Source organism: Rhizopus microsporus (genome assembly GCF_002708625.1).
Source record: "Rhizopus microsporus ATCC 52813 unplaced genomic scaffold scaffold_3, whole genome shotgun sequence".
In the NCBI taxonomy this organism is placed as follows: domain Eukaryota; kingdom Fungi; phylum Mucoromycota; class Mucoromycetes; order Mucorales; family Rhizopodaceae; genus Rhizopus; species Rhizopus microsporus.
The window spans coordinates 1,146,643-1,169,408 of NW_019671918.1; the positions used below are offsets into that span (position 1 = coordinate 1,146,643).

General features: G+C 38.2%; 10 protein-coding genes across 10 annotated transcripts in view; 5 read left to right on the forward strand and 5 right to left on the reverse strand.

Annotated features, from left to right (window-relative positions):
* The first annotated feature begins 13 nt into the window (after positions 1-13).
* Positions 14-1,539, forward strand: RHIMIDRAFT_90070 (uncharacterized protein). Its single transcript, XM_023615848.1, has 5 exons — positions 14-481; positions 547-770; positions 827-929; positions 986-1,155; positions 1,205-1,539. Exons 1-5 carry the CDS (start codon positions 178-180, stop codon positions 1,493-1,495), a joined length of 1,092 nt encoding a protein of 363 aa, XP_023469259.1. The 5' UTR covers positions 14-177; the 3' UTR covers positions 1,496-1,539.
* Positions 1,540-1,583: 44 nt separating this feature from the next.
* Positions 1,584-5,348, reverse strand: RHIMIDRAFT_311554 (cytochrome P450; the record flags this gene model as incomplete). Its single annotated transcript, XM_023614737.1, has 3 exons — positions 4,993-5,348; positions 4,669-4,939; positions 1,584-4,613 (listed from the first exon to the last, which is right to left on the reverse strand). Exons 1-3 carry the CDS (start codon positions 5,310-5,312, stop codon positions 1,584-1,586), a joined length of 3,621 nt encoding a protein of 1,206 aa, XP_023469260.1. The 5' UTR covers positions 5,313-5,348.
* A 4,326-nt stretch (positions 5,349-9,674) lies between these two features.
* On the forward strand, positions 9,675-11,453 carry RHIMIDRAFT_311555 (MFS general substrate transporter; the record flags this gene model as incomplete). The annotated part of the gene is made up of 4 exons (XM_023614738.1): positions 9,675-10,022; positions 10,089-10,248; positions 10,298-11,152; positions 11,208-11,453. The coding sequence occupies exons 1-4, from the start codon at positions 9,799-9,801 to the stop codon at positions 11,451-11,453; spliced, it is 1,485 nt and encodes a 494-aa protein (XP_023469261.1). The 5' UTR covers positions 9,675-9,798.
* On the reverse strand, positions 11,447-12,649 carry RHIMIDRAFT_311556 (uncharacterized protein). Its single transcript, XM_023614739.1, has 4 exons — positions 12,439-12,649; positions 11,890-12,383; positions 11,767-11,832; positions 11,447-11,710 (listed from the first exon to the last, which is right to left on the reverse strand). Exons 1-4 carry the CDS (start codon positions 12,548-12,550, stop codon positions 11,528-11,530), a joined length of 855 nt encoding a protein of 284 aa, XP_023469262.1. The 5' UTR covers positions 12,551-12,649; the 3' UTR covers positions 11,447-11,527.
* Positions 12,650-13,023: 374 nt separating this feature from the next.
* RHIMIDRAFT_90104 (uncharacterized protein) lies at positions 13,024-14,320 on the reverse strand. Its single transcript, XM_023615849.1, has one exon. The coding sequence runs from the start codon at positions 14,279-14,281 to the stop codon at positions 13,154-13,156; it is 1,128 nt and encodes a 375-aa protein (XP_023469263.1). The 5' UTR covers positions 14,282-14,320; the 3' UTR covers positions 13,024-13,153.
* Positions 14,321-14,443: 123 nt separating this feature from the next.
* Positions 14,444-16,370, reverse strand: RHIMIDRAFT_223867 (putative tyrosine-tRNA ligase; the record flags this gene model as incomplete). Its single annotated transcript, XM_023607491.1, has 9 exons — positions 16,137-16,370; positions 15,928-16,072; positions 15,592-15,875; positions 15,430-15,544; positions 15,170-15,379; positions 15,019-15,117; positions 14,895-14,961; positions 14,657-14,845; positions 14,444-14,601 (listed from the first exon to the last, which is right to left on the reverse strand). The coding sequence occupies exons 1-9, from the start codon at positions 16,262-16,264 to the stop codon at positions 14,444-14,446; spliced, it is 1,395 nt and encodes a 464-aa protein (XP_023469264.1). The 5' UTR covers positions 16,265-16,370.
* Positions 16,371-16,952: 582 nt separating this feature from the next.
* Positions 16,953-17,329, forward strand: RHIMIDRAFT_234900 (uncharacterized protein; the record flags this gene model as incomplete). The annotated part of the gene is made up of 2 exons (XM_023608254.1): positions 16,953-16,981; positions 17,035-17,329. 2 exons carry the CDS (start codon positions 16,953-16,955, stop codon positions 17,327-17,329), a joined length of 324 nt encoding a protein of 107 aa, XP_023469265.1.
* Positions 17,330-17,733: 404 nt separating this feature from the next.
* On the forward strand, positions 17,734-19,715 carry RHIMIDRAFT_272791 (MFS general substrate transporter). Its single transcript, XM_023612346.1, has 3 exons — positions 17,734-18,063; positions 18,120-18,758; positions 18,808-19,715. The coding sequence occupies exons 1-3, from the start codon at positions 17,755-17,757 to the stop codon at positions 19,588-19,590; spliced, it is 1,731 nt and encodes a 576-aa protein (XP_023469266.1). The 5' UTR covers positions 17,734-17,754; the 3' UTR covers positions 19,591-19,715.
* Positions 19,716-19,765: 50 nt separating this feature from the next.
* On the forward strand, positions 19,766-20,981 carry RHIMIDRAFT_90133 (uncharacterized protein). Its single transcript, XM_023615850.1, has 4 exons — positions 19,766-19,829; positions 19,889-19,969; positions 20,022-20,395; positions 20,443-20,981. The coding sequence occupies exons 1-4, from the start codon at positions 19,773-19,775 to the stop codon at positions 20,783-20,785; spliced, it is 855 nt and encodes a 284-aa protein (XP_023469267.1). The 5' UTR covers positions 19,766-19,772; the 3' UTR covers positions 20,786-20,981.
* A 1,582-nt stretch (positions 20,982-22,563) lies between these two features.
* The window catches only part of RHIMIDRAFT_248707 (DUF323-domain-containing protein), a gene marked incomplete at both ends in the record, with an annotated part of 2,825 nt that continues 2,622 nt past the window's right edge, over positions 22,564-22,766 (reverse strand). The window contains one exon of the mRNA XM_023610552.1: positions 22,564-22,703. Within this exon, the coding sequence (XP_023469268.1) occupies positions 22,564-22,703 (140 nt within the window). The remainder of the gene's footprint in view (positions 22,704-22,766) is intronic.

Here is a 22,766-nt window from a genome sequence, read left to right on the forward strand (position 1 = left end):
AAGCATATGATATTCTAATTATCCTATTTACTGTTTAACTAAAATAGTATGCATTAATGTACTCGTCTTGCTTAAATATTTCTTATCAGACTGCTTTTTTAGCATTATTTATCACATACATACACACCCCCTTCTTTTTTTTTTGTTTCGCTTTTACTTTATTGTATATTTAAAAAAATGTCTGCAGCCACAACAACAACAACAACAGCAGCAGCAGCAGCTACACCGACAACAAAGATAGAACCCATAGAAGGAGATGATGCATTAAAAGATACAGTGAAAAAAGTATCACCCAAGAGTCATTTTACACATTCAACAGCTAATGGTCGGCAAGATGTATTAGCCATCAAGCAGCAGTTGGCCGATGCATTAGGCGAGAACGGACCATTATATTGGGATGCTCTAAGGGATTTTGTTATGGGAAGACTCAACAGACAAGAATTCGATTTCTATGCCAATCTTTATCTAAGTAGACAACATGGTAAAAAGAGCATATATCGATTATAAAAGAAATCACAGCATCAACCTCTCACTTTTTGACTGTAGCACATCTTCATAATGCCTTCATTCTAAGTACTGTACATAATGCACAAACAGATACACCACCACCTTCAAAACACGGTTTAGTTGGCTGGGCCAAGCGTAAACGAGGAAAGGACGGTTTACTAGCAGAAGGCGGTCAAGATATGGATCCTAAAAAGAAGCGACTAAAGATGGACGTAATGGCGTTAAGCAAGGCAGATAGAGAAAGATTAAAGGCTCTTGTCAAAGTAAAATTCACTCTAAAAAAGTACGCTCATACGGCTAACAATCTCGATCTTTTTAGTCTGGGGATAGGAATAAATTGAAGCCATATGTAGATCGATTGCTAGGCACACGAGTGAGCAGGCCACCACAATTACCAATTCCACTAAATCAGCTTCCTCCAAGTATGTTCTTTTCTTAAAAAAGAAAAAAAAAGTAATAAGACTGATGTATTCGGTAGCTTATAGCCAAGAGTATTCTAAAGGCTTGATGGCACCTTTATGCATCGACATGAAAGGATTACCAACAGCGGATGCCTTACATTCACGAATGACAAGCATTGCTATTGAAAATGGATTACTTGGAGGTATAGGAGAAGATGTAGTTAATGTCATGTTATTCGCTGCCGAGGTAATCTTTTTGACTTTATTATACAAAGTGAGCTCAATTTGATTCATAGAGTTATATAAAATCGTCCATCACAAGCGCAATCACAAAAAGAAGAATAAATCGCTCAATTGGTATCAAAAAGTCAGTAGATCCAGAAGAAGAGACAGTAGACAATACATCTATTAGCTTACATGATTTAGCATTTTCATACAACATTACACCTTATGTCCTAGTTGAAAAACCGCTCTATGCTGAAAAGCTGACTGCATTACTAAGTGATAGTGAAGATGAAGTCATTGTAGATAATCTGAATGAAGCAAGCGATGAAGAGTATTGCTGTCCCCCTTATATATCCCGTTGAAATTCAACACAGCCATGTTATTTAAAATAATAGATGAATAGTTTTTTTATTGAAACATATTTACAAAATAAAATGCAAGTGAAGTAAATTAACCCCAGACGTCTTCGTTATATCTCTTTTGGTCCATGAGTTTACCAATAAGAGTTTGTGCATCTTCTTCAGAGGAAGTGACACCAAAGGAAACAGCCATATTACAGAATGTACGGCGGACATCTCTACTCATGGCGCCACTACCACAAATATAGATGGCAGCAGGCTTGGTCTTACCGTCGGTAGGGAGCAAGAGATTCCAGACTTCAGTGGCATTAGCAAGGATTTGGTGTTGGACGTACTTGATAGGCGACTTTTGCTCGCTTCGAGAGAAGGCGACGTGTAAATGAGACAAAACACCATCTTTGACATAGTTTTCGAGTTCTTCTTGGTAGATGTAGTCTTGGTCGACGCGACGGCAGCCAAAGAAGAGGACACTGGGGGCAACCTTATCTGCACCAAGCTTTTCCATCTGTGCCTTGCGTTCTTGAAGGAAGCCACGGAAGGGAGCAAAACCAGTACCTGCAGCAATCATAATGATGGGAGTAAGAGGATCTTCAGGTAGGCTGAACGTGTTCTTGGAAGATTTGAGCGTAGCGCGAATGGCCAAGTTGTTGGCGGACTTCAAGAAGGAAGAGGACAAACCGGGGTAATGACGGTCATTGACAACATCATCCACTACACCCACAGTCAAGTGTGCAGATTGAGGATATGTCAGTGGCGATGAAGCGATGGAGTAACGACGAGGCTGAATGACAGGAACGGCAGCAAGGAATTGGCGGAGATCTAAGCGGTTGACCTGAGGATAAGCATAGATCAAATCTAAAAGAGTACGGTGCTTCTTGATGAAATCTGGATATTGATCTTGATTATTGGCATCGGGCATAACCAATTTTTCGAATTCGCTGGCAGTCTCAGGAGCAACCAATTTCAATTGAGCAGCAAAGCAGCCAAGGACAGCACGGGAAGGAGGAGAGGTAACATCAGCATAGTATCTAAGCATGTTGCGGATGGTACAAGGTCCCTTGATATTGGCAGCTAAAGAACGAGGAGAGACATCGGAGAGCGTCTCTTGGTTGATTTCAAAGACAGAGTCCAGCACCCAATTGAAGTTCAAGGCAATAGCTTCTACCGTAGCTTGATTGTTTTCAGGCATAACCTCCAAGTGATCACCGGGGCTGTAAAGCTTGCCGTCTTCACCAATAGGAGAAAGCTTGGAAATGTCGATTTCAATATGACGCGTGCTACGAGGAGAATTCTCTTTTTGCAATTCATGATTGACATGAACAATGGCATTCGTGTTGCCATAGCGATTGTTGATACCAGCTTCCCAGTGTTCCTTGTCGGTGGGCTTGATAAATGTGATGTCAACAGTGCTTTCCTTGGAAACAGCGGAAGGAACAACAGACTTGCTTTCAGAAGGAGCAATACCATACATATCCAAAACATGAGACCAGAAATGAGCACACCATTCGTTGAAAGCAGCGTCCATATCTTTATCAGCATCACCTTCACCACTAGCAAATATGCGTTCGGCGCCAAGTTCGCTAAGACAACGGTTCACCTTGATAGGGAAGTATTGGTAAGTACGCCAGTTCTTGTTACCAAGGCCAAACACAGTATAAGATAAACCAGTCAATAAGTTTTCATGATCACTTTCTCTTGTCTTGTCTTCTAAAAACTTGTCAAACTTTTCAGCATTGTCAGGAGGTTGACCATTGTAGGTAGCTGTACAGACAACGACCAATTCCTTATCGAGTTTTCTTGTATTCTTGTCATCAGAAATGAATTTACCATCAGCCAAGACCTTCCATTTGTCCATTTCGGAAACTGTAACCTTTTTGAAACCAAAGTTTTTGGCCTGATCAGCCAAAATGGAAGCATAGTCTTGAGCAGTACCTGTTTGGGTACCGTAGAGGAAGGTAATAGGAGGCAATTCAGTTTCTATCTTGCCTTCATTGGAAGCAACAGGCATATTGACTCTCTTAGTTGGTTCAGTAGGGGCTGCAGCTCGCTTGGGTGATGCGTTACCACTAGGCTGAGGGAAATTTTCACGAGGATGAATAGTCATAAACAATTCATGAGGTTTAGTCGTAGCCATCTTGAAATCATATTGAACTTCAGAGCCATCATGCTTGAAATCAAAGCGATGTAAGAGCATAGCCAAGACAGTTTTGGCTTCTTGTAAGGCAAAGGCCATACCGATACAGGCACGAGGACCAGTACTGAAAGGCAACCAAGCAAAGCGAGAACGCTTCTGTTCTTCTTCGGGAGTCCAGCGATCAGGGTCAAAGCGATCAGGCTCGGGATAGACGTTTTCATTGTGATGCATACCATAGACTTGAATGGAGCAAGGCTGACCGCTCTTAATTTTGTATCCACCAGGAAGGATGCATTCTTTCTTACAATACTTGGATAAAGCACGGACAGGAGGATACTTTCGGAGGGTTTCCTTCAATACTTGATGCATATACTTGAGGTTTGAAATTTGTTCAGGAGTAGGTAATTCATCGTGCGAGATGTGGTTATCGGCAATTTCTTGGAGCACCTTGGCTTGTATGTCAGGATTCTTTGCCAACTCGTATAAGGTCCAAGCAAGTGTATTGGCAGTTGTGTCGTGACCAGCAATAAGGAAAGTAACAACTTGATCTCTAATGTTTTCATCTGATAAACCAAGGTTATGTTCGTCACGAGCATTCAACATGAACCCCAAGAGATCTTTTTCTTTGTTTGTAGCATCGGGGCTGCTCTTGCGTTCACGGATAACATTCTCGACAACTTCATGCATCAAGCGAACAGAACGATCAAAGCGACGGTTGGCTTCAATAGGGAGTGATTTTACAAACTCAGCTTGTTGTACACGTTGAAGAGCTTGTCTCAGACAATAACCCATGGCTTCGATGAATTCGTTGGGCTTTTGATCACGTCCTTCCAAAAGGTTGAATTCATATCCAAAACCAATACGGCCAATAGTTTCAAACGTCAAGTTGGTAGTCCAGTCGAGGATTTCGACAGGTTCATCTGAGCGGTACTGTTCAAAGACCTTGATTGTTTGTTGAGTGATAATACCCATCTCTGGTTGATAAGCCTAGTAACACATTGGTAAGCATATATGTAATCAAGGTTTCATGATATGCATTTACCTTAATAGCACGAGGACTAAAAGCAGGCATCAAGAGCTTATGTGCTAATTGCCAGTCCATCTCATCAGTATCAGTAGTGAATAATCCTTGACCAGCAAATTCCTTGACTTCACCCAAACCAGCTTTTGTAATCTTTTTTGTGAAAAACTCGGATTCTTTAGCAAAGATTTCGGCGATGACAGGGTCATTGGTGCCAACAATGGATTTACCGAGAAGGGAAACTTCAACCACGGGACCATATGTTTTGAATTGTCTTATCCAGCCTTCTGTCCTATTAAATATATAAATACCACTGTTTGGTATCAATCACAATGGAGCACTTACAAGTTTGGAAGCATTTCGTATAAGCTACCAACAAAGGGAAGCTTTGTAGGACCGGGAATGATCTCGCGAATCTGTTCTTTGATATCAATGTAGACTACTTGCTGATTGCGTACATCATCAATACCGCCGAGAAGCTCACCTTTGGCATTCAATAACTGGAGATTTGCATATCCCCCAGCAATACTTAGCTTTTCAGCAGCAAGAGAGCGAACAGTATCAAGATTGGCACCATTGCCGAATCGAATGATACGGCCTTCAGTTTCGATATCCTGTGCGCCACGAAGGGCTATAATTAAAGATGTTGTATTATCTGTTGACATTTTAATATAAGTAAAGAAAAAAGATGGTAAAGGCGGGTTTATGCAGAGTTTTTATAATAAATTTATGATCTGTCGGAGAGTGACAGAGAGAGGGCTGTGGCGGTTTTTTCCTTTAGCAAGGAGAAATTATTCAGCCATTAGGGAAACAAATAAAAGGGAATAGAATAAACGACGTCAACTTCCTTTTTAAGATTAAAGTTCTACTGCTTCATTGTTTACAAACAACAATACCCTGAACCAAGCCAAATTTCTTAATTGAGCAAAACTAAGACTTGCTCTCATGGAGTGAATTATAGCTTTTATTAGATTGTTTCATGGTTCCTATTTTACCTTATCTATTGCCTAAGGATTACGTTAAATTAATATTTGTAATTTAAATTAGATAAAATTGAAACGCAGCCAAACGAAATGTCAAATTAAATTTCGCTTGTCAATAGCATGTTCGGAAAAAGCTTTTATTTAGATGAATGCTTTTATGGCGTCCAGACCACATTAAACTATGCTGAGGTCATTGATCTGCACACACAAAAAAACAAAAAAAAAAAGAAACGGATATACACATACACGTACACGCGTCATGATACTAATGACTTACTTGCAGTTAACAATTAATGACTTATCCTGAAAAAGATAACCGTGATAAAACGACAGTGATAAACTATGCCACAGAGAGTTTGACACAGTGTGTAATTCCCGTTGGACAGCTAAAAATAAACTTTGACAAGTGATGAAACAGAAAAAGAGGATAAGGACTCTGTTGATACTGATTTCTTAGCCAACATGATACCAAAAGCGTATGACATGCATGTTGACTTTTGCATTCTTGAGCCTATAACTGATCTCTATTGATGGCTAATTACAATCCGAGCGCACTAAGATAGGCCACGAGGCAGATTTATGACATTATCACATAATCTTTTTTCATTCTTTTTAAGTAAAGCTTTTTCTCTTCTTCCGTCCACTAACTTTCCTTTTATGGATAAATATCAAAGTGTACAGAAATAGGTTTAAAGACTAAAAACCCCACATTCGCACGGCACCTTTCATCAACAATTTCTGTTTGTGCCAATGTGTGTTTCTAAAAATTGCGTAACCTATTATGTAAAATGAGCTATTCGAAGAATGTTCGAAAGGGAGGGATTGCTCGTGTTCTGCTGAATGTATATGAAAGTTCAACCAAGTTAGGCTCATTATGGATATCGATTGTCGCCAACTTAATAACTAAGCCTATCTTCCGAGCAGAAATGCACTTGCTAGTTTTTCCCTATGCTCACATTCATTGATCAGGTATCAAGCTTTGTCGCTGCATTGGCTGATTCCACCTTTTCGCTATTCATTTCTTGTTTTTTTTATCCCTTTACCTTGTTTATTTTTTGCTTCTTTGTCTGTGAAGCTGGAGCAAGCTCTTTAGAGTTCAACAGCTCATTGATATGAGGCAATGGAAAAGTAGTTTTATTGGTATGCTGGTTCAACTTACGAATGTTACAGCGTGCCTACCGTCATTGTCATGACCACTAAAATCAATGTAGACGAAATACCCGTAAAGCTATGTGTAAGCGGCAAATATATTGCTCCCTTTCTAGCTTTGTTCCGAATACACATGTACTACACATTTTGAGCCTGATTTGAAGCGAATTTTGCGCATTATCAGGTTCCCTTTTTTCTTTCTTTGAACATTGTCCCTAGTTCAACCTTGGTTGCCTTCATTTCGGCTTCACGTGTAATCAATCCTCTCTGAGTTACGCTTTTTTATTCGTAGTTTTAATAAAGTCTCTTTATTCTACATCTCTTATAAGCCGCGGATACGTTGAAATGGTTACTGAGCATATCATAAAATGCGACACTAGATCAATAAACTATCATATTTACTAACAAGCAATTGGAATCATTCCTGTAAATGCAAGATGAAAATATTGATAGAGTAATTAGATTTAAAGATATTATTACAAGGGCTTTTTCTGACTATCAAAGTCATCTAACTCTAAGAAGTAAAAACAGAGCGTGAATACGCCGATAAATATGGAGTTGGAGAGACGATTATACATTGCCTGAGCATCAAAACAATTGAAGAAAAGGGTGTAAAATTACCAAAGATTATATGAAATACAATCACCTAAAATGGCCACAAAAACATCATATTACTGCGATTCGCTATATGTTTTAGTCAATCATTTGCCTTGAATTGCTCATGGTAAAAAAAAAAAACAGATACATTTTTACAATTCATGTTTTATTTAGAGTATCGAGATATTCATGGAAGGCTACGTAACTTTGAATGACACCATGTAACCCTCCATGATTTACCATTTCCAGTTGGTCCTGCTAAAGTGCTGTAATAGTTAGTTTATCAGTTTGCATATTTGCTTATTAGCTACTTAAATATGACAAGGTCTGACTATTTTTTTTTCGCGTAGTCTAATTTCAAAATTCTAATTGTCTCAAATAAACTTCCAAATGTCTCACTTTAGGTTAAAACCTTGTAACGAAAGCTAGATGTGCGTACAGCTGCATCTGATGATTATTCAAACCTTGCCTTAGAAAAAGAATAATGACTTCGTACCTGTGTTATAAAGAAAAGAAACTATAAGTTACAGCTATGGGAGATCCTCTAGAGTAATAATGAGAGTATAGTGTCAAGGCTACTTTATATTCTTAATAATGCGCATGATTGATGCTATCATCAAATAATCACATACACATACATACATAAACACACACGTAATGAATAAGAAAAACGCGTCATTTATTCATCAACTTTTTTTATTTACATTTATTTGTAATAAAAGCGTACTCCTTTCAGTTCTCAAGACAATAATAGTCTTGATTAACAGGATCAACCACGGGAAGGTAAGAGTACATCTGATCCCAAAAAGAAGGTATACACTGAATGTCAATGGTGTATATACCTTATAAAAAAGGGGGTAATGTATCAAGAATGAACTTATACATCTGAAAAACCTAGAAAGTACAAGTTGAACAGCCCCAAACCAATAGATCTAGGAGAGCCTCTGCCCCAGGTAAGAGGATCACTGTCCTTATCAGCTGGATTGACAGACTGCCAACAAGTAGCTATCGATAGGCCCAACCTCGTCTACCAGTCGTCTCGCAAGCTCAGAAGAAGGTTTTGACTCAGCAAACTACCCAAAATAGCTTTTGGTTCGATACCGCCTAGTAACAGCATAAGCATTTATTCGAGTAGCCACACTTAGAGAGCATTTCTCTGTTCACAGATAAAGGGCAAAGCGGTTAATCACATAACAGGGCCTGGTCCCAACCGATGTAGCCAGCCCAGAATCTGCAAGTCACTTGAATCACCAACATGACCGTACTAGGATTACAGCGTGAACAGAGAGCGTGTTCAGTCCTCTAAAGGATGAACAGAGTCAAAACACAAAGCATCGTCACAGGGAGAAAAAAAGCAAGGAGTATCTGTAAAGAAGAAAAAGAAAAAGAAAAAAAGGGAAAAAAAAGAGGTAGGTCAGAAATACTCTAAAGCGTTGACAGTCGGTAATTCAAATAATGACATTTTATTGGCTAGCACATCCGGACAACGGTCAAGGTAACTCTTTATTGGCTCATGCGTTTCAATAACGCGTCTTTGCTTATATGCATATGATTGTCAACAAAGGCTTCTTGAAACATCCCTAGGCATAGAAAGGCGGAGCACCTTAGATAGTAATATAACGTAGCTTGTTATTCAACCATTTATTTGTATTACAGCTTTCTTTTTCTTTCTTTCTATTGCTATTTCTATCTTGTTCTTAATGGTAGCTTTGGTACATATTAAGGCTTGGTATATGGAAAATAAATACAAAAACGAGAAAGATCAAATCAATGACATATAAAAATATTGTTGTCAGACTTTTAAAGAAAATTCAAGCTTTAATGTATTATTAATATATCAAGAAAAAATACATACTGTTGTATTTATATCAGGTTTCCTGTTTGCTTGGACGATAAGTAAATTTAGCATCAAGTCTGCTATTTATATCAGTTATTTGGAACTGTCCCTTTAGAGCCAGCAAATTTTGACCATGCTTACGCACAGACTGTTTGTTATTATTTTTTTCAAAAATATGATGATATTGTATCCTTAGGGATTAGAAATAGTGACCATGTGATGTTATTACATGCTTACATGCATTTGCAGTAAGTATTGCAGTACTCTCGTTGTTATCAGTATGTTGTTTATATCTTCACTGCATGAACAAATAAAAGCTCTACACTTTATTCCATCTCATTTTATTTGGCCTCTATTGTTGGACTGCATGCGCACATACACACAAAGAAATCTGGTCAAAATGCATATATTATAAATATCTTTTTCTGAAAGGGTATTCTCATTTCTTCCCCACAGTGTATAAAAGAGAGGCGGGAACTTAAAAGGCAATCGGGGAACCGATCTGTGTCTATTTATGCGAAATTCTCTTATCTATTTTTTTTTGTCGTTCTTTCTTTCTTTTTTTATTCTTTTTATAGAAGACGAATGAACAATAGAAATATAATTCTTGCTGCTTCATTTTTAACGGCGCTTCTTGTAGCCAATGTATCAGGGCCGCAATATGTCTACCCTACCTTTGGCCCGTCTTTAGCAAACCGTTTTCACTGGAGTTCGATCGAAAACAGTGTCGTGGGTACATCTGTGTTTGTTGGCGTATCGTTCTCAGGGCCATTATGTGCCTATTTAGTGGAGAATTATGGGTTCAGAATGTAAAAAAAAAAAATGGATAAATCAATGAGAGAGGGAAAAAAGTTGACGTTAAACACTTGTTTTAGAACTTTGGCTATTTCAGCCCTTATTACTTCAATTTGCACTTTTCTTTTGGCTGCTACTTACCAAGATCGATTACCAAGCAGCTACTTACTGTGTGCGTTTTATTTGATCTGCATGGGCGCTGCTAGTGCTGCTGCATACATCTGTACCTTAGACTCACAAGTAAGACGCAATATATAAAAGACAACCCATTCTAATGTATACAACACAGGCATACAATTTTAAATTGTATCGGGGCATGAGCATGGGACTAACAAGTGCTTCATTGGGCATCAGTGGACTTGTTTTCTCACAAATCAACGATAAATTATTTAAACCCAAAGGAGATCAGGATGGACATGACAACAGCACCTTTGAATTCCTCATCTTTTTTGGCTGCACAGCGGCCGCCGTGACCTTTTTAGGGTCATTTATCCTGGGTCCCATTGAACACACAAAGCATAAATTGCCCTTGACGGAGCAACAACCTCTTGTGGCTTCCAACTCAGCCAATTATGCATCAACAGCAGATAGCGTTTACAGTTTTAGCACGTCATCTACTCAATATGAGGAAGAAGCGCAGGACGCTAAAGGTGTGCCGTCTAAGAATGTTATTAATTATCCAAAGAATATTCAAATTGACGATGAGGAGATCAACCTGTCCGGTCTCATTGTCTTTCTAGATCCCATCGGATTCTCATTATGTCTTTCTCTTTTGATCATCTTGGGCCTGGGCTACGTCTATCTAACAAACATTGGCGGTCTACTCATCTCACTCTCAGCAGATCATCTCACGCCCAATGAAGCACAACATCTTCGTAATTTGCACATTTCCATATTTAGCGTGTCTAATTGTGTCTCAAGAGCCGTGTTCGGCACACTCAGTGACGTATTTCAAAGAAGAATAGGTATCCACAGGATGTGGTTCATCTGGTTTGCTGCTGTTGGTCTTATGACCAGTATGGTCTCCCTTCCTATATCCGTATCAAGTGACAAAGATTTGATGACATACAGTGTTGCCATTGCCATTGTTTACGGTATCGTCTTTGCCATTGCGCCAGCTATCATTAGTGAATTTGGTATAAAGGTAAGCTTGTTTCTCTTTTGAAAGAACATAATTAATTTTTGAGGAAATGGTATAGACTTTTGCTAGAAATTGGGGATGGATGTTGTGTGCTCCAGCCATTGGCAGCCAATTGTTTAACCTTGTATTTGGTATTGTCTATGACCGTGAATTGAGTCGCCAGGGTGGACAGGTGTGTCACGGCATGGCCTGCTTTAGGAATACGTTCATTACAGGCGCCATTGCTGCAGGCCTTTGCCTGTTTATCATTACATCAGCTATTTATAGAAAAGGCATTTACCGATTCCAGTCTACTTCCAACTAGTATTTTTTTTTTTTTTTCTTTTTTTGCATATTTATACCAAAGGTAAAAGAGTCATTTATGCAACTTTAATCATATTAATAAACAAAGGATGTCATTAAAGATATGAATCCTATCACAAACACAACTATACACAAATCCCTAAATATCTCGTTAATTATCACACCGTATTTCTGTACAAAGCAGGCGGGATCTTGTAATGCCTCTGGTAGTTGAGACACTATACCCGAAAATGTCAGCTCATCTGTTATTTTATACTCCTACACAACTCGCATTTTAGAATAAGTAACCTATTTAAATAAAAAAAAAAACTTACAGGTTGATAGACTTTTCTGGCAAAGTGCAATAATGATTGTATGGTGACAAAATACCAAAACACGGGCTATACCAAAAAAAAAAGTTGTCAGCGCGCTAGTGAAAACAAAAGAGTGCTTCCTACATAATATACTGTGTTATGATCATATGTCTCGTTTTGATGGATCAAGTCACAAACACCACTTGCTCCATAAGTCGACCACTGACTACAGACCGCACAAACACCTAACCAGACCATGGCCACAAAATGTAGCAGATTCCAATATTTATTAGCTGGGAGACGTGCTGATTTCTGATTCATTCGCTCCTGTGGGTTCGTTCGCCGTAGCATAGTCGCGAGTAGGATCTGAGGCACACGTCCGCCGAGGAATCCATGATCATTCAGCTCTCTTGCCTTTTCTTCCTCAATTCTCTTTTGAACCTCTGGACGATGTTGCTGAACCCGACTGGCAGATGTTGTGGGTTGTGGTGATGGTGGTGGCGGTGTCAGTCTCTCTTCATATTTCTGACGACGTGGATCCTGAGCTGAAGGGTAATGTTCTGCTAGTGAACTGACATTTGTCTCTTGAAATGAACTTGTAGAGTTGGAAGGAGAAGGAGTTGGGGATGAACGAAAAGCTGGATTGATGAGTTAATAACATGTATTATATACGCTTTATTTTTTTCTATCTACCTGATTGACTGCCTGTGATCTTGTTCAGTCTACTTTCGGCCGAGGCTAGGATTCTTTGTTGTCGTCTAGCACGTCTTTTTTCTAATTTTTCTTGCTCTGACAGTTCACCCATGACAGGTCCCCCAAAAATAAAGAACAAGAAAGAGACCAAGCAGACACACAAGTGCAGAAAACGTAAATGTGACTTGCATCGATGAATCTGTTAATGAAGAGACGCTTGTAAGTTATCTTGCTATGTGTTTTATCAGATGTAATGATACTTATTGCAAATATGTTATCTGCATCTTACTATGGAAAGAGATTTTATTTCTGCATCTAATGTTCCTTTTTCTTTTAAAGGGTATATTGAATGCTATCTTCCACTCTTTTTTTAGGGTAAAAGTATCCCTGAGCGTCATTTATAAGCAGATAACCAATGCCTCTTCATGATGAATGGGCATTAAATGGACTAGTATCTACTTATTCTATTATTCTATTTTTATTACATTACAGAATGAATCGAATCATGTGACTAAGCCCAAAGAAAGGGGAAATGCATAAAGTGTTTATATATAAGAAAATTTACAAATTAATAATGAGAACCATATACAAAGCGACAAAAAGGAGATGAAAAAAAAGGGGATAAAAGGGAGACTATAGATGAGCATAAATATAGAACGTTGCATCATAAAGAAAGTAAGAGAGTGTTTTTTTTTGTTTTGTTTTGTTTTGCTTCTTATAGTTTTTGATAACAGTTCTTTCTGAGCAGAGGAATTGACCATAGTTGCTTATTGTTGTCATATACTTTAATCATAGGTGTAGTCGTATTTGAATAAACTTTATATTTCTTTTTGCTTATCATATCTTCCATATCCATATCGTCCTCTTTGGTTGAGCATTCTTGAATAGGCGGATGATAGAGTATACCGAGTTCGTTGGTGAAGTCGAGAACATAACTTAATAGATGGGCAATAAATTCTAAAAGATAAGCCTTGCCCTGATCGAGAGCTGCATGAATGGAATCAATCCAATTATGAAGTTGAAGGGTGCCCTGACTGAGTTGACTAGTGAGCAAGTGTATGGCCTCGAAACAAGCGAGGCGTAAACAGTCATTAATCGAGACGGGAGGAGGTGCTTCCTCTGGAGAATCATAAAGAACTCTAACGATGCATATAGGTCGAGACTGAGGATCATCCAAGGAGCTGCATGATAATCTTCGAGGTGCATTCATAACGGTGAGCATTACCCACTGAAAGGCATCTGCTGTTTGGTGCTTTGATTGCCGAGGATGATGGTCTAGCCATCGTATACGTAAGGTATGATGTGATCTATATCTTGTCTTGCTTAGTCTCTGACAGACAGTGATCAAGTCTGATTCATGAATAAAAGACATGATCGGTTGATGCTGCAGTTCAGTATGTTTTTGAGGAAAGTCAACGGAAGGATATGCGTTCTCGATTGTGCCAAAGGGGCTCAATCTCAGAATGGTGACTGGGCCGAGTGTATTCGAATGACGGTTGTCGAGTGGACGTATGAGCCAATAGTCCAAATCCTTTGCGTTTGTAAGTGGATCATGATGGATGCAAATCTCGAAGGGTATATGACGAGAGGATGTATGTTGTAGTACATAGTGGTCCTTTTTCTTTTGTGGATTGAGTAAGTGAATAGATTTCCCTATGAGTTGATGTGGTTCTTTATATCCCAAGATGTCAAATAGTTCATCCGTCCCTGTCACAATGGTCTGCTTTTCCTTGTTGATAATCAATAAAGAATAGGAGCGAAGCGGACATTCATGGAATGAGTGACAAGATGACATAACAATGTAAAAAAAACAGAAAGAAAAAGAAAAGAGAGAGAAATTCATAAAAAAAAGGAGAGAGGCTCTTTATAAGATCGCGTTTCCCATTTGTCGTTTCACATGAAAGACATGAATAAAAAAAGGTAATCAGCATTGTTTAAACATATGATGTGATACAATAAAATAACCAATCAAAACTTTAATTCTATTAAGCTTACTTTTTTTTTTTTAAATAGCCTCTATTAAATAAAATGAACTCTTGCCTATACGAAGGATGACCACTTTCCCATCAATCAAGTCTTGTTCTGTCAGTGTTGTCTGATGATGTGTTATCTTGGTACTATTCAAATAGAATCCACCTGCTTTCATCTTCTTTTGTGCCTCAGCTATTATTTTGTATGATTAATTACCCCATGTTTCTCGAGTACAACAATAACTTACATTTAGATTTTACTGCATTTGTCATGGCAGCGATTTGATCTAAACCTGCTCCAATCAAACGTGATTTCTCTAATTGAGTGAAACGATGTTTGTCCCCTTTAAAGGCTTGAATAATTTGATCGCCTGAAAGTGAATCTGTTTGTCCAAACAAGACACGTGTAGCTGTTTGTGCTCTTTGTAGTCCATCGGCTGAAAAAGGTTAGATTGACCCTTGCCATGCCTTTTTTTATATACTTACATCCATGAACTAACTCAGTTGTCTCATTTGCCAACTTGGTTTGTGCTATTCTGAGCTCAGGTGATTTCTATAAAAAGGGTTATATTCATATTCATATGTTTTTTCTGTACTATCTTATTATTACTTGGTGTTCATCCATTATATCTTTTATCTCGTTTGGTGACAATAGTGTAAACATGCGTAGATATTTACTTACATCATCATCTGATGACCTCATCAAAAACTATAGAGAAATCAACACGATAGAACATTTATATTTCAAGGAGAGAACTTGCCTGATAAAAGTCATAGACACTTGTCATCGTCTCATCTAACCACACTGCATTACCTGCTGATTTTCCAAACTTTTCTCCAGTCGATGTAAGTAAGAGTGGAATGGTGATACCAAATGCCCGTGATTGAATGTCTTCCTTTTCATCTTGTCTCTTCTTGGATATCAAATCAATACCTGCTGTGATATTACCCCACTGATCACTTCCTCCCAACTAATATAATGGTTTATTATATAACTCGCATTAATATTTTACTAAATTACCTGAACGCGGCAGTCATGATGCTTGTATAAATAATAGAAATCATAAGCTTGTAATAGTTGATAAGAAAATTCTGTGAAACTGATACCCTGAGTACTTTCTATACGTGACTTGACGCTATTCTATATTAATTCTTTTTCAACATATATTACCTTCTCATTTACCTTTCCTTTGCCAGCATCGTGTTCACTCGTGCGTATCGACCAATGTCGCTCAAAAAATCAAGCGCTGTCATCGAGCTAAACCAGTCATAATTGTTCAATACTTTTGGCGTGCGCTCATTTCCATCATATCCTCTTCGACGAGCATAGGTAGCACCATTCTTGAAGAAACGATGAATTTGACTTTCAATACCCGCCACATTGGTTGCCAGCACTTCCTTTGTCAGTGGTACTCGCTCTGACTTGCGACCAGAAGGGTCTCCAATGCTTCCAGTTGCCCCTCCTACCTACTCTTGTTATAAAAGAGACAATAGTCCCCAAAATATGAATCAAACTTACAAGTGCGATTGTCTGGTGGCCACGAATGTGAAAGTGAAGCAGGCCCATTAATGTGACGAGATTACCTAAATGAAGACTCTTGGCTGTAGGATCGACTCCACAATAAATAGTAGTGGGTGCTTCTGTTCTTTTGATGATGTCAGGGCTATATTAAAAGTCTCCCATTTTTAGCATTTTTTGTTGCTGCTGTTCGTTGCTTTAAGGATTACCTTGTTGTTTGAAATAAAAGTCCACGTTGAGTCATGTCTGTGATGACATTGCTCTGTGTGCTGAAAAAGGAAACGTGCTTACTTAGCGTCAAGCGCCACTTGGACCCTGTCTGTTTTAACATAAACATGAAAAAATAAAAATTACCAGGCACACACACACAGGCACAGATGCACCATACAGAAAATAAAAATCGTGACTTGCTTTTAGCTTGATCATTTTATGCACAAAAGATGCAAATCTAAAAATAGCTGCTATAGGGAGAAAGAAAGTTTAATGACAAAAAATATAAAAAAAGGAATGTAATCAATTTGCAGAGAGATCTTTCATTGCTCCTGTCATATTGTTCATGTCCAATGTTCTGCTTCACGTGGAAAGTGCAGCTTTTTGCGTTTAAAACGATCGTTATATTTTCCACTTGGTAAATTAAGGGGTGTATAATATATTTAGCATTGAACGTGTATTATTTCCTGATTGCCTGCATTTTACTAAAAAAGAAATACATGTTAATGGACAAAAAAAGTCATGTAAAAGCTCATCATGATGCTAATCGCGCATCTAGTGTTAATCATAACTTCTTTTTTAATGTAAATCATGACAAAAGCGCCAGTTACAAACAGGAAAACGCGAATTACACCAATTATTTGTCGCGTTTACACAGTTCACTTCTCTATTTATTCAACCTCAGATTATAGACGATGTCAAATATCTGTGGCGAAAAGGAGTATGTTTGACGTGTTTGATGAGATAATGGTAGTAGAGTATATATTCCTCTGTTGCATCAGAAGAGAATAAGAACAAGAGTACTGATGATAACGATGAATATTCTCGCTAACAACATTTGCATGTAAATAGCAGTCATGGATTGTCTATGCAAGCAAAACTCACACTGAAACGTAGCATTTTATTTTTGACTGGCTTTACAGTCGTGTATACAGGCGAAAATCCTGATGGTTTTATCGATGGTATTGAAAAGCATTTAGCTTTTCAACACAACATTGAAATGCTAGTACATACTGTTGAAGAAAAGCTAAGGTGGCGTGCACCAAAAATCAGTGCAAGCACATCAGACGAAAATCAGACTATACCGCCTTCCCAGCCTCCCTCCTCGTCGCTTGTAATCGCCAGCAACACTAGATTAGCATATTCTATAAAGAGGCTAAGCTGCTTGTTCGGTGATTTCTCAGCTAAATAGGCAACTATACAGTCAAGTCTCTGAAGAAAAAAAAAGACAAGAAAATACTTTGGGTCAAACCCTTAGATTTACTACAACAACAGTTACATCAACGAAGCTATTTCGTAAAAGTTTTTATATGTATTCCTCTTTCTTCCTTCTCAGTATTAGAATTTACAAAGAAATCAGGTGAGTTGATTATTCCATTGTTACTGTTAATTATTCCAGGTATTCTAATTGCTAAATATAGACATTCATTATGGCTGAACCTTATGCCCGAGTACGGATAGAAAGGAGGTCGCCTCTTGTTCTGTCCAATAGACAATCAAACCAAACTCGGCAAGACGAATTTCCGCTGTTGCACAAGATCACCCACTTTTCTTTATGTTGAAGTCGCAAGTATAAAATCAGATCGAATTCTACCTCTTCCTTTTTCTTTACTAAACATGCCTTCCAGTATTGACTTAGACCAGCGCTCGTCCAACGATTCTCAAGCGAATGAACCAACCATTTACGTCTCAAAGGAATCAAATAACCAATACAGCGAAAACTTTGAAACAAGGTTTGAAATGTTTCGATTTACTATCCTCATCACTGGCATTTGTCTTGCCATGTTTATGATGTCCCTTAATTCTACTTTGGTTGCACCTGCTATGGGTATCATTGCCACACAATTAAATGCGACCGAGAATCAAACATGGATAGCAACAGCGTATCTTGTTGCCATCAATGCATTCCAACCTCTGTCCGGCAAGGTAAACAGTTGACTAATACAATTTCACACAGAAAACATGTACTTACTGTTTCATAGTTTTCGGATATCTTTGGTAGAAAAGCTGTCTTTTTATTTGCTATTGCCACGTTCTTTATTGGATCAATTATCAGTGCTGTTGCTAATTCTATCAATATCTTGATCGCTGGTCGAGTCATTCAAGGTTTTGGTGGAGGCGGAGTCATGTCCATGACTTATATCACCGTCACTGACGTTACACCTGTCCTTCTTCGTCCTCGATTCCAGTCTATCCTTGGTGTTGTCTATGGTATTGCCAGCGTGGTGGGTCCCTTGATCGGTAATGATATTAAAGAACCGCGCGCTTTTTCAAAAACTAATATTTTTTTTTCTTTTTTAGGTGGCGCTTTTGTCGATCACGCTTCCTGGCACTGGGATTTTTGGCTGAACGTGATACTGTCTGGAATAGCATTTGTCATCATTTTCATCTTTCTGAAATCTCCTAAGAATGTCGCTCAAGAGAGCTTTATTCACAAGCTGAAGCGAATTGATTACCTTGGTACCCTCTTCGCCACTGGTTTTGTTGTTTGTTTACTTCTTGCCCTCAGTTGGGGAAACAGCTATGGTTGGAATGACGGACACTGCATCGGTTCCTTTGTGGCTTCTGGTGTTTCTTTTATTGCTCTAGTTTATGTCGAAGGCTGGGTTGCTAAAGAACCTGTAAGTTACTTTGGTGTATTCATCAAAACGGTACTTATTTTTTAATTAGCTTTTACCTGCTCAAATCTTGTTGAACCCTGCATGTACTACTGCTTATCTTTACATGATCTTCCTTGGTCTTACATTTATCTGTACTCTGTACTTTGGCCCGGTCTACTTTCAAGCCGTGTTTGGAGCTGATAGTACCCAATCAGGTCTCCGCTTGATCCCATTCATGGTCTGCTTGATTGCTGCATCCGTAGGCGGTGGTATCTTGATTCAAATATTCCCTTACCCCAAATACTTTATCATCTTTGCTGGTGCCTCCAACTTGATCTGTTACGGCTTGTTCCAACTCGTTAATCCTAGCAGCAACTGGGGCCAACAGGCAGGCTTTCTTGCCTTTGGAGGTCTGGCCTTTGGTCTATCCAATCAGAATGCCATTTTTACTGTCCAATCGAGCGTCGCTTTAAAAGATATTGCAGTCGCCACAACCTGTGTCAACTTCTTCATGATGCTCTCTTCCTCCGTGGGTGTATGTATATACCAAACCCTTTCAGCTACCTTTGTCAAGGCTCAATATGCAGGATTGCCTGCGGAAGTACTCAAGGTAGCTAATGAATATGGTGCATTAAAGAACTATCTGTTTATTCGCAAAATGCCTCTTGAATACCAACAACCTATGACTCATGCCTATGCTGCTGCCATGCATAATTTGTTCATCATTCCTTTGGTCGCAGCTGGTCTTGGCCTTGTGGTAGCAATCTTCTTCAAGCCTGTTCGTTATGGTGGTTCACCTGCAGCTGCATCTACAAAGCAAGAGATCGACATAGAAAAAGAAAGTGTCGTCTAATTATACTTTTTTTTTTATATATTTTGCATATTCATATTTACATGTACAGTTTACATTGCATCAACCATTAGAATAAAAAATTATCATTGTGTTACCCAGTCACTAAGTTACTTCTTATCTCTTTTTTCCCTTTTTTTTTCCCTTTTTTTCTCTTCTTCTTTATCTCTTTCTTTTTATTTTCTATGCAAATACTACAACAACAACTTGATTCTAACAAGGGAATCGAATCTACAACCAATGTAAAAACTAGTTCTATTTAAAAACTATTAAATACATATTTCTTTTTCTTATGAACAAGTATACAAAACCCTTGAATACAACTTCTTTAGTCAATACATACAAAGCAGCGCGAAAACGACTCTTTCTATTTGATTACGACGTAAGCGTAACAGAGACTGACTTGTTTTCTATCAGTATTGATCGTATAAAAGGGCACCTTGACTCCCATCGTCAACAATCCAGCCGATGCTCAACCTACATCAGCATTACTACACTGTCTTCAACTGCTCTGTAAAGATCCCGCTAATACCACCTGGATCATCTCGGGTCGTGATCAGCTCTTTCTCGATACATACCTCGGCTCAAAAATACCACGTTTAGGCTTGAGTGCAGAACACGGCTCGTTTATGAAAAAAGCCGACATCTATGATTGGACGGATATGTTGAAGGACGCAGACATGTCTTGGAAGGAAAAGGCGCTGGCTATATTTGAAAAATACACACAGAGTAATCCTGGCACAGTCATTGAGCAAAAGAAGTCGTCGATCACTTGGCATTATCGAAATGCATCTGATATACAGAAAGCGTATGTGTGTGTATGTATAATTTTGATTGTTGACTCATTATTATTAGTACCCAGCAATCTCAGCTGTGTTTTGATGAGCTCAAGAGTATCGTCGGCGTAGATATTTTGATTGGAAAGATGAATGTCGAAGCCAGGTCGATCTTGGTGAACAAGGGAGAAGTGGTAAAGAGGATTAAAGAGAATGAGAATTATGATTTCATTTTATGTGCTGGTGATGATCAAACAGATGAAGACATGTTTAAAGCGCTCGAAGGGGATCGACAAGCCTTCTGTGTGTCTGTGGGACCGTTGACAAAGAAGACAAAGGCAAAATATAGTGTTGAATCCAGTGAGGATATTGTTGGGACACTCGGGCAGTTGGTGTCTTTTTCAAAAAATAGCGCATTATAGAATATTAGGTTATTATGTACCCTTTTTGTCGAGAGAGAGAAAGAATAAAAAAGCATTGGAACAGTCTGAATCACAGCAACTAATCGATTCGAACTTTTTTTACATGTTCACTTTTAGTTTATTACAGTCTTTCCCCGCTTTTTGTTAGAACAATGGCTGAACAATACATTTTTAACAATGATTTTTTGTATGTCCTGAGGCAAAGTGGTTTTTTGTTTACAGATTTTTAACCTAAAACGAGACAAGTTGAACATAGCTTCTGAACCAATCAAAAATCATTTCGAGATGTAATACAACATTGAAGATACATTGCAATGGAAGCATCTGAGCAAGCTTTGTGAACGATCTAGCCCATACATTGATTACAACTAATACAGATAAAAGGAAAACTCTTTCTTTTTTACTGGCTGTTCTTAAACTATGGAACTTGTTGTATAAAATGTTGACTTCATTTTGAAAGTGATTATGGGTAATATAAATTTAACATGTCTAAAGTTTAGACGTTGCATAAAGAAAACTTGAGTGTGTGTTTGAGCATCGTAAGTAACCAAAAGATAACCAGATGATATATGAAAGCTATTTATCAAATGTTACCAGCAGATTATACAACAACCATTCATTATGTTGTCTCCTTACTGTTTTCTTTCCTCTTCCTATTTTTTCTTATTCACATCCTACTACAGTTTTTTCTAAAAGCAATGTCGTATAATTATTAAACAAACTCAAAGCCGTAAAAGAGCTCAAAAAGAGGCAAGGGGTAGGTTGAATCACTGTGTTTTATTTGTTTTTATCTATATGCAATACTTACAGTTGTTTATCGTTATTGTTATTTAGTTTGTACAGGCTGTGGAGAAAGAGGTCAGTTGGTGCGTAAAATATGGTCCTGACGCACGTAAAGGTAAATCTATACAAAGCTCACTAAAGGTATCTTTGCAAAGATTTTAACAAATACGATAGACTCTTGATTATAGAATACAGCAATACGAAATATTCGCGATCATGGAATGCCATTTTCGAAGGACTTCACAACCACCGTTTTAAATTTCCTGCGATATTCACTTGGATTGTCGATGTATAAACTATATTATGGAATATCCTTGATTATGAAATATCATTTGTGCTCCCGATAGGTACCCTGTAACCGAGAGTCTACTGTAAAGAAGATGCAGAAGAGTGGAGAGACAATAGTAGCACTTGTGGATGAATATCGGGCATCCAAGTTCAGTATTTTAAGATACATATAATATGTTTGATATTGTTTACTAACCTTTTCAATCTTGTTGCATTAGATATGTCACCATTGCAATCAAATGTCGTTTACTCAAGCATTTTGTGGTCTTCACAGTGTCCTAGCCTGCCAAAACTGTGGGATGATGTAGAATAAAGACCTCAACACACCAAAAAACATATACAACCTTTCTAGGCGTATGGCAGCAGGTAAGGATCTTCCTGCTCCCTTCAAAAAGCAATGATTTTGTACAGTCAGATCTTGATTCCTCCATAACCCTTCCTGGGTAGGCGTGACATTCTAGAATCAAGGTTTTTCCAGGATAGAGTCCTACTGCAATCTAATCGCCGTATCAAACATGGTTTCTTCCTTTGGTGGAAATTTAAGTTTTTACTTTTATGTTTATTAACAAGTAGTCTTTAATGGCCTTGGTTAGATCATCTAATTTACGCAATGCAGAAATAAACAGATTTCTATATTTGATATGTTTATGCAATATGGCATTTATTTATGAGGGGTAAAAAGAAAAATAAAATAGGTATTAATAGAGTTAACATTCATCAAATAAGCAATTGCCCAAGGCTGCAGCACTTTCTTCCGTATCCTTAACACAACGGAAACCGATGGTGGCACATCGATCAACGGAGGGTGACATCAGGATATATTTACCATGCTCATCGTTACGATAGGCTTGTGGGAAGTATTGTCCATTTTTAGGTTGATAATAGGATCCACCACGGATAATGGCTATTC

Excerpts from the sequence above, each read along its gene's own strand:
- RHIMIDRAFT_90070 (XM_023615848.1), top strand. The coding sequence starts at position 178 with ATGTCTGCAGCCACAACAACAACAACAACAGCAGCAGCAGCAGCTACA. Across the intron at positions 771-826 it reads GATTAAAGGCTCTTGTCAAA|TCTGGGGATAGGAATAAATT; the intron begins GTAAAATTCACT and ends CGATCTTTTTAG. Across the intron at positions 1,156-1,204 it reads TCATGTTATTCGCTGCCGAG|AGTTATATAAAATCGTCCAT; the intron begins GTAATCTTTTTG and ends TTTGATTCATAG.
- RHIMIDRAFT_311556 (XM_023614739.1), bottom strand. The coding sequence starts at position 12,550 with ATGGGTGAACTGTCAGAGCAAGAAAAATTAGAAAAAAGACGTGCTAGA. Across the intron at positions 12,384-12,438 it reads GATCACAGGCAGTCAATCAG|CTTTTCGTTCATCCCCAACT; the intron begins GTAGATAGAAAA and ends TCATCAATCCAG. Across the intron at positions 11,711-11,766 it reads CCAGAAAAGTCTATCAACCT|GAGTATAAAATAACAGATGA; the intron begins GTAAGTTTTTTT and ends CGAGTTGTGTAG.
- RHIMIDRAFT_90104 (XM_023615849.1), bottom strand. The coding sequence starts at position 14,281 with ATGAATTTCTCTCTCTTTTCTTTTTCTTTCTGTTTTTTTTACATTGTT.
- RHIMIDRAFT_272791 (XM_023612346.1), top strand. The coding sequence starts at position 17,755 with ATGCCTTCCAGTATTGACTTAGACCAGCGCTCGTCCAACGATTCTCAA. Across the intron at positions 18,064-18,119 it reads TCCAACCTCTGTCCGGCAAG|TTTTCGGATATCTTTGGTAG; the intron begins GTAAACAGTTGA and ends ACTGTTTCATAG. Across the intron at positions 18,759-18,807 it reads GCTGGGTTGCTAAAGAACCT|CTTTTACCTGCTCAAATCTT; the intron begins GTAAGTTACTTT and ends TTTTTTAATTAG.
- RHIMIDRAFT_90133 (XM_023615850.1), top strand. The coding sequence starts at position 19,773 with ATGCAAATACTACAACAACAACTTGATTCTAACAAGGGAATCGAATCT. Across the intron at positions 19,830-19,888 it reads GAATCGAATCTACAACCAAT|TATACAAAACCCTTGAATAC; the intron begins GTAAAAACTAGT and ends CTTATGAACAAG. Across the intron at positions 19,970-20,021 it reads TCTTTCTATTTGATTACGAC|GGCACCTTGACTCCCATCGT; the intron begins GTAAGCGTAACA and ends ATCGTATAAAAG.